Source organism: Alexandromys fortis, unplaced genomic scaffold, assembly GCF_014885135.2.
Source record: "Alexandromys fortis isolate MF-2015 unplaced genomic scaffold, M_Fortis_MF-2015_v1.1 scaffold_118, whole genome shotgun sequence".
NCBI lineage: Eukaryota > Metazoa > Chordata > Mammalia > Rodentia > Cricetidae > Alexandromys > Alexandromys fortis.
Genome location: NW_026068010.1, coordinates 1,250,358 through 1,259,478, shown reverse-complemented (window position 1 = coordinate 1,259,478; position 9,121 = coordinate 1,250,358). Strand labels below are relative to the sequence as shown.

The following is a 9,121-nucleotide window of genomic DNA, read 5'->3' as shown; positions in this document are numbered from 1 at the left end:
CAAAGATTCACCTGCCTCTGCCTCCCGAGTGCTGGGATTAAAGGCGTGCGCCACTACCACCTGGCAATTCAACCTGATTTCTTATAGAACCAAGGACCACCAACCCAGGGATGGCTCCACCCACAATGGACTGGGACTCCACCATCAATCACTAATTAAGAAAGTGCCTTAAGGAGCTTATAGAGACATTTTCTCAACCAAGGCTTCCTCCTTTCTTATGACTCTAGTTTGTGTTAAGTTGGCATAAAACCAGCCAGCACACTGTCTGTCTGTCTGTCTATCTATCAATCTAATTAATTAATTAATTTATTGAAACATGATCAAATGTCACCCAACCTGACCTCCAACTTGCTGTGTAACTGAGGATGACCTTGAATTTCTGATCCCTTTTGCCTCTGCCTCCTAAATGCTGAGATAATAGGTAGGTACCACTACCTCTGGTTTATGTGGTTCCCAACTTTACTAGTTGAATTATATCCCCAGTCCCAAATGTTTTCTCCTATTCTGTGGCTTATTTTTTTTTTACTTTATTTTAAAAAACATTTATTTGATGTACGTGATGTGTGTGGTACATATACGTAGTGCGTGTGTAGATGTGTGTGGGTGCATAATCCTATGCCTGTGCTTGAAGGTCAAAGGATAATATCAGGTGTCCTGCTCTAACAATCTCCCCTTATTTCCCTGAGGCCAGTCACTGATCCCAGATCTATGATGGTGGTCAGCAAGCCCTAGCAATCCTCCTGTTTCCATACCATACAGTAGTGAGGTTAGAAACACTCCTACACATCACTGCCATGACTGACTTTTTATGTGGGTACTGAGATTTGTACTCAGATCTTCAGGCTTGTTCACCAAACACTCTTAACCTTCTGAGCTGCCTCCCCACTTCCCATCCTGTCTTTTGAGTCAGGATCTCTTATTGGCCTGGATCTTGCCCAGCCTGGCAGGCCAGGAGGACCCTGGGGAGTCTGTTGGTTTCAGCCTCCTCAGTGCTGGTATTACAAGTATTCAACACCATTCCTGGCTTTTTCCACATTGATTCTGGAGACTGAATTTAAAGTTTTCAACTTATGAGGCTGGAGAGACAACTCAGTTATTAAGAGTACTTACTGTGTGGGGTGGTGGTAGCCTATTCCTTTCATCACAGCCTTTGGGAGGCAGAGGTAGGCAAATCTCTGTGAGTTCGAGGCCACCCTGGTCTACAAATTGAGTTCCAGAACACAGAAAAACCCTATCTTGGAAACAAAGAAACAAACACCACTCTTTTCATTATACTCTAGTTCAGGTCTCACAACTGCCTGTTACTGGTTTTCAAGAGAACTAGCGCCCTCTTCTGGCCTCTGAGGGTAGATCCTGAGGGTAGATCCTGACACAGATGGGAGCTGCTGGCTAAAGAGTGCTCTGGGTTATGGGGTGCTCCTGCTTGTGAGGTAAGCACTTTCCTCACGGAGCCATCGCCCTAGCCACCCCATCCCCACCCCATCCCCACTGAGGAGGCTGAAACCAACAGACTCCCCAGGGTCCTCCTGGCCTGCCAGGCTGGGCAAGATCCAGGCCAATAAGAGATCCTGACTCAAAAGACAAGATGGTGTTTTTGTTCATTTTGGTTTTAGATGAGGTCTTATTACATAGCCCAGGCTTACTAATGTTCAGGGATGCCTCAGCCTCTTGGGGTTGCAGGTGCATGCCAACAAGCCTGGCTTCTGAAGTTTAGAAAATGCTGTCAGTGATTGTAACTGAAGATGTACTAGGAAATGTCTGTCCATATCATTAAAGGCAAAAACAAAGTAAGCAAACAAACAAAGCATGTTTTTTTTTAAGAAGTGCCCCCCCCCAAGAGAAGCCTGGCCTTTGTGAACTTGTCCTGGAAGGAGCCCCAAGCTTTCTCTCTGATTCCATGTGACTAAGCATTAATCACAGATACGTACCTCAGCAAGCATGCCTGAGCTCTATATAGAAGATGGGGTGAGTGAACTCACAACAGTTGCGAGATTTTCAGTTTGTGCTTTTTCTTTTTCTTTTCTTCCTGATGATATAACCCAGGGCCTTATGACAGCTAAGCTAGCAATCTACCACTGAGTTATAGCTCTAGCCCAGAAAGATTTTAGATGATAAAATCCATGGAGAGGCTGGAGAGACGGCTGTGTAGGTAGGTAGGTAATGGCCCTTGCCACCAAGCCTAATTACCTGAGTTTGATCCCCTAGATCTTAGTGGAACACAAAGACTCCTAAATGTTGTCTTACAACCTCCGTGGGTGGGCCATGGCCCACATTGCCTGCCATTTTAAAACTATGTAATTAAACAATAAATCCGTTTATGCCAGCATGAGTTAGTATGATAGGTGTAACCAAACTTTGTAATTATCTGAATAGCTTGTGTCTGATTCATGATTTGAGAAATCTCATATGTTTTAAGAGAATCTGACATGTTAGACTTGTTTGTACATTGAAATTTTGTTTTGTTTTGTTTATTTATTTGTTTGTTTATTTATTTTGGTTTTTCGAGATAGGGTTTCTCCAAGGCTTTGGAGCCTGTCCTAGAACCAGCTCTTGTTGACCAGACTGGCCATGAACTCACAGAGATCCACCTGCCTCTGTCTCCTGAGTCTTGGGATTAAAGATGTGCATCACCACCGCCTGGCTGAAGTTTTATCTTTTTAAAGATACATTTGTTGGGCTGGAGGAGATGGTTCAGTGGTAAAGAGCATTAGCTACTCTTTCCAAAGGACCTGAGTTCAATTCCCAACACCCACATGACAGCTCCTAACTGTAATTCCAGTTCCAGGGGCTTCTATACCCTCACACAGATATACATGCAGGCAAAGCACCAGAGCACATAAAAATAGATAAATGTTTAAGAGATATACTTATTATTCATTTATTTTTGTGACTGTCTGTGTGTCTTTATGAGTCTGTGTACTATGTGTGTGCTGTTGCCCTCAGAGACCTGAGAGGGCGCTAGTTCTCTTGGAAGTGGAGTTACAGGCAGTTGTGGGAACTGAACCTGGGTACTCTTCAAGGAACAATAATTGAGCCATCCTCCATCCCCGCAAGTTGAAATTTTTAAAAAAGATAGTTAAGTTTGCAATTGCTATTTAAACATTGAATGGAATTTAATTATTAAATTTACAAAATCTGCCTTACTCACATAAATACTACTTAAACACTGAAGAATTTTGGTTGGACTTTTTTTAAGTGTTTGAAGCCCTGAAAAAAATAAATTTACTGTATGACTTGTACTGTGGCAGTCTGAATAAGAATGGCCCCCGTAAGTTCACATATTTCAATGCTTAGTCATCAGAGAGTGGCGTTATTTGAAGGAGAATTAGGAGGTGTGGCCTTGTTGGAGAAAGTATGTCACTGGGGGTAGACTCTGAGGTTTCAGAAGCCCATGGCACTCTACTAGGCCCAGGTCTTCCCTCTCTCTTCCCTTCCTCTCTCCTCTCTCTGCCTCTTCTCCCTTCCCCTCATCTCTTTCTCTTGATCTGTGCATCAGGATGTAGCTCTCAGCTACTGCTCCAGCACCATGCTTGCAGCTACGCTTCCTGCCATGATGATAATGGACTAAGCCTCTGAAACTGTAAGCCAGTCCCCAGTTAACTGCTTCCTTTTATAAGAGCTGTTTTGGGGGCTGGAGAGAGGGCTCAGTGGTTAAGAGCACTGTCTGTTCTTCCAGAGGACCGGGGTTCAATTCCCAGCAACCACATGGTGGCTCATAACCATCTATAGTAGGATCTGATGCCCTCTTTTGGCATATAGATATAAATACGGAGCACTCAGACATAAGATATAAATAAAACATTTAAAAAAAGAGTTGCTTTGTTCATGGTGTCTCTTCATAGCAACAGAACAGTGATTAAGACATATGCCTAGGAAAATTTGGTGAAGGTATTGAATGTTTAGAGGGACTTAAAATTCAGTATTTAAATGTAATAAGATGATTACTAACCAACATAGAGTAAGAGTGTTAACACTGCAAAGCAAGATATGCTAGACTTAGGAATAAAATGACAGTATGTGTGAATTGAGGTCAAAGTTTTAAAATACTAAGCACTTAAATTTGCAGCCACAAATGAATATTCAGACTATTATTGAGTTTAAATTTGTATTAAATGTATTTACTGAATATCATTTAAACTTACTGAGTAGTTATTAAATATTATTAAAATAAGCAATGTAGTGATATTTCATTTGTATTTTACTAAATAAAGCTTGCCTGAAGTTCAGAGAGCAAAACAGTCACACTGGTCTGGTTTACAGACCAGGCAGTGGTGCACACATCTTTAATCCCAGTAGTCACACTAGTTTGCCATAGAAACTGAGTGGTGGTGGTGCACGTCTTTAATCTCAGCACTAGAGAGGAATAGAAGATGGAGATGGAGGTGGGGGGAGATAGCTCTCACACACAATCTCATTCTGAGATTCCTGAAGCCAGGGTTGCATTTTGGACTGAGGTAGAGGCCAGAGCCACTGATTGGCTGTTTTGCTTTTCTGACTTTCAGACTGAACCCCAATTTCTGTCTTTGGGTTTTTATTAATTGTATTACATTTGTTGCCCAATGCTATTTTTTTTAATTGGTAAAAAGCATATTATCATGACAGTAAATACCAGATTATAGAAAAGGAGGTGATGTGGAGGGCCAGGTAGCCTCGGCCTTCCACAGGGTATGAAGTCACCTCCCACTTGGCTTCTTAGTCTCGCCTTCCCTTCTGAGTCTTCACTTCAGAGGGCTGGGAAGTGGTGGTTCTGGTTGGACTCCCCCTTTACTTTCATTGGCCAGGAAACAAACTTGTTCTTTTGGTGTTGGGCTCTGGTCTTGTCTTGGGCTTTGCAAGGGCCAATGGAAAAAGATATCCTTTTGGAGGTCATCCTCTGATGGGAGGCCAACAGTGTGGCTAAGTCTGAAACAGGGACTTGAAGGAAGCCAGTGGAATTTGATTGGATTCAGTCTCTCCCAGCTTAGAGTTTGAACTCAGGTTTCTGTTTTTTGTTTCTGTGTTTGTTTGTTTGTTTTTGAGACAGGGTTTCTCTGTAGCTTTGGAGCCTGTCCTGGAACTAGCTCTTGTAGACCAAACTGTCCTTGAACTCACAGAGATCCGCCTGTCTCTGTCTCTGAATGGGATTAAAGGCCTCTGACACTACCTGGCTAAACTCAGGTTTCTGAGAGGGATTCCATCTCTAACTCACTCATGGGGCCACAAGTTAGAGACATCTTGACAGACTTTGGTGCACTGCCTTCAACATACATATGTGTTATTTCTAAAACTCAGAAGGGGGTCATATTATCTGGTTTATGCCCTTTCCTAACTTTAAATTTTCTTAAATGTGTTTGTCTGTTTGTTTTCCCAAGGTTTTCAAGATAGAGTTCCTGGCTATCCTGGAACTCCCTCTGTAGACGAGGCTGGCCTCAAACTCACAGAGATCTGCCTGCCTTTGCCTTCCAGTTGCTGGATTAATTGTGTGCGCCACCATGGTCTGGCTTTTTTTTTTTTTATGACATAGCCTTGCTGTGTAAGCCAGGCTAACCGTGAACTAATCTTGTATCCCAGGTTCCTTCTCATGACCAGCCTGTCTGTTGCTTTACATACATACATTAAATTGACTGTCTGCTCTCCCTCTACCTGACTCTGTGTTAGGGTCTTGCACATATTAGGTGAATGGCTGTACTGCCGAGCCACACTGCCACACCCCATCTTAACCATCCTTAAGTGTGCTGCTTGGGGTGTTAAATATATTCCTTTCATCCTAGAAACCCAAACCTGTCTGCTGTTCCACCACCCCCTAGTCACTGCTGCTTTCTACTTTCTGTCTCTGCAAATTTTACTTAGCACAAAGTCCTCAAGATTCCCATGCTGTAGCATATATAGCAGAACTGTCCTCTTTATCAAAGATGAAATGCATTTTTTATATATGCACATTTTCTCTGTCCAAACACCTATCAGTGGACAGCCTCACTACCGGAACGCTGCCGTGGACAGGGATGTAAAAATATTTCTGCATGCCCCTGCTGCAATTCCAGAAGTGGAGTTGATGGGTCGGTCATATGACCTTAAAAAAACCTCAAGCACCAAGCCCATGTCATTATCCACAGTGGTTGCATTACGGAAGTCACTTTGAAGTTTCCCCTAAAGGGAAAAATGATAGTGCTGTGGACTGCATCGGAGGAGAAACAGTGATGACCGAGGTTGTATGTTCACATGGTCATGCCTGAAGAGAACACTGTGAAAAGAACGAAGAGCACAGAACTGCTATGATGGAGAGACGTTACCGACAATTTGATCCACATCTGTCACTCTGGGGAGTGATCTAGGACGCAAAGGACAAATGGTTCAGGAAGGCTCCTTAATGGAAGAGCCAGGGCTGCTATTCTGAGCTTTCACTATTCAGCTCGATGCATGGAAAATAATTGTCACTTTGAAACACAGTGAGACTAAAAGCCAGAAGTAGAAGAGGACAATACAAAACATCCTTTGGGATGCACAGTCTAATTTGTTTGAACGTCTGTTTAACCTCCCCAGTTTATTCAGTTGACATTGAAACCGAGCCTGCTTTTCTGGTTAGGAGGTAGTTGGGAGTCGTGGTTATCCTAAGAGATAAGAGGAGACCAAGAAAATCAATCCACAATGAAGCTACCAGGTGAGGAATAAAACCCGCGGGGTGGCCAGTGTGTGGCACCGATTTAGGCACCCTTCAAGGAGCGTCAAAGATGCCCGCGCGCAAAAGAGGGAGGTCTGTGGGTCACCGCTCTTCTTTCGCTCCGGAATCTAAAGCAGAGGTCTGGGGACTCCCGGGACCGCAATATGGTCCGAGCCACCGAGTCCGAGCAACTTCCCCAGCGGGACCACACCCAGTCTCCCCCGCCGAAGTCGGGGCGCCCAGGGCTCCAGGAGCGCAGGTTGCGGACCACGGCAGGCACGTGGGCTCGGCCGCAGTGCTGCGCCAGTTCGGCTCTCCTGGCAGCCCCGGGACTCGCGCGCTGCCCCGGCCTCTGGGGAGAGGTTCCTCCCCCTCTGCTCTGCACCAGTCCGAGGGAATCTGCGGTCGGTGACGCGCATCCTTCGGCGAGCCACCTGCCGCCCGGGGCGCGCCGCTGGGGCCGCATCACAGGCTGGGCCGGCGGCTTGGGTACCACGCGCTCCGGAGGCCATGCGGGCGTTGGTGCGGCGCAGCAGCCGACTGCCGCTGCTCGGTAAGGCCCCTGGCCCCCTCCCCGCCCCGGCCGAGCGCGCAAACCTCATCCCCCCTCGCTCCCCTCGCCGCCGCGTCCCTCCCCTCGTTCGCGCCTCCCGCTTGAGCGGTGAACTTGACTGCGGCTCGCCCACCCCCGCCCTCGCCCTCCTCCGCAGTGCTCCTCCGCAGTCCTCAGGCCGTCGCGCCTAGGCTTGGGCCAGGATGCGCTCGGCCATACCCGGAGAGTCTGAAACAGCGCAGTTGGCTCGGGAGCCCCCGACCCGTCCCCTGGCTACTGTAGATTCTGGAGGAGTGGGGTTCTCACCTCTTTTAGGCATGGGTTGACCGAGTAAACTCTAATGGGAAAAAAAAACCGGTATCTTCTGCTAGAACGGTCATCCCCACTGACGACCCCCACCTGTGCCAATTTTCGGATCAACTAGATCAATGGCTAGTTACTTTGTAAATACTACTATACTGGCTGTCCTTCCCCGTCTCCATTCTATCCTTACCCTAGAATTAAACCCTACTGAGATTTTCAAGGACTCCTAGGACTGCCCTTTCAAATTACCTGCTTGGGTTATAGTTGTCATTGAAAACGTTAATGATAAGGGAAAGGTCCCCTCCTGACCCAGTTCAGAACGGTTCGCGTCATCTTTCTATTTGGGAAGATGAGGGGGTTGGATTGAATTTAAGTTGGAGACAGAGTTCTGAGAATCTGGGGATGAGCGGGCCCTGCCCTAGTTTTGCAGCCTTACAAGGCACTCATGGTCTGGCCTTGGCGCCCTCATCTGCCCCGTAACCTACTTCCCCTTCAGCCCCGATATTTAGGATTCTGGCTTGAATAGTCGGTGACAAATAGAAGATATTTGCAACATAATGAGTAGAAATTATTTCCAGTCATTTTAAAATAATAAGAATTATAAAGTTAAAATGTAAAAGATAAAGAAAAAGGGTGGGAAAACACATGTTTTACCTTTCTTAAACTGATTTGTAAATAGGTATATTTCAAATACATAGTATAGTATGCTTTTCTTTTCAGGTTCTATTAATGCAAAAGACTTTGATTGTGTATGGTTAGTGCCTTTTCCATAGCAGAAAAGATTTTCTAAAGGGCTAAAGGGGTCTAGGGAAATAACTTGGTATAAAAGCAGTACTTGCCACCACGCTCAAACTGCATTGAGCTCCTTCTTAGGAAATGTCTATATCCCTCTCCAGGTTCAAAGTGCAACAACACACGGACAGCGAATACGCACAATCTTACAAGTCCTTTCATCCGTTGTCATACATCCGTATCTCTTCATAACCACAGGAGGGGAGTCAAAACACAGGGTGACTCAGCTCCAAAGTTACCACCACTCTGATTTCTCAAACTCTATATTACTTTCGCCCGTTTTTGAAATTCACCAAAAGCAAATCGTTCTTGTAACCCCGCCTCACTCCTTTCTCTCTTCAGTGTTGGGGATCAAATTCAGGGCTTTATTTTTATGTGTGGATGAGTGTTTGCCTGCATGTGTATGTGCGCCACATGCGTGCCGGTGAAGGTCCGAAAAGGTGGTCAGCTCCCCTTGAAATGGATTTGGAGATGGTTGTGAGCCACCATGTGGGTGCTAGAAACCAAACCCAGGTCTTCCGCAGTATCAGCAAGTGCTCCTAACTGCTAAGCTGCCTCTCCAGCCCCAGTGTCCAGCTGCTCGACCTCAACATAGTGCTTATGAGAGAATACTTTGTTCCCTATAGGATAGTTCTTGAAAACAGCATTGTCTGCCATTCCTTGATGTGATACACTTTACCATGTGTGTATCCATTCTCTGATTGATCCTTCAAGCTCTTCCCAGACTAAGGATGTTATCTCTGTAGTAGAGTACTTGCTTAGTATGCATGAACCTCCTGGGTTCAGTTCTCAGAATCCCTTTTTAAGAAGTCGCTTCTGAGCCAGGCGATGGTGGC

General features: G+C 45.5%; 1 protein-coding gene across 1 annotated transcript in view; it reads left to right on the top strand.

Moving 5' to 3' along the window:
• The first annotated feature begins 7,134 nt into the window (after nucleotides 1–7,134).
• Flt3 (fms related receptor tyrosine kinase 3) overlaps nucleotides 7,135–9,121 on the top strand; it is an 88,657-nt gene continuing 86,670 nt past the window's right edge. The window contains exon 1 of the mRNA XM_050161979.1: nucleotides 7,135–7,190. Coding sequence (XP_050017936.1) covers nucleotides 7,148–7,190 — 43 coding nt within the window. The 5' untranslated portion in view covers nucleotides 7,135–7,147. The remainder of the gene's footprint in view (nucleotides 7,191–9,121) is intronic.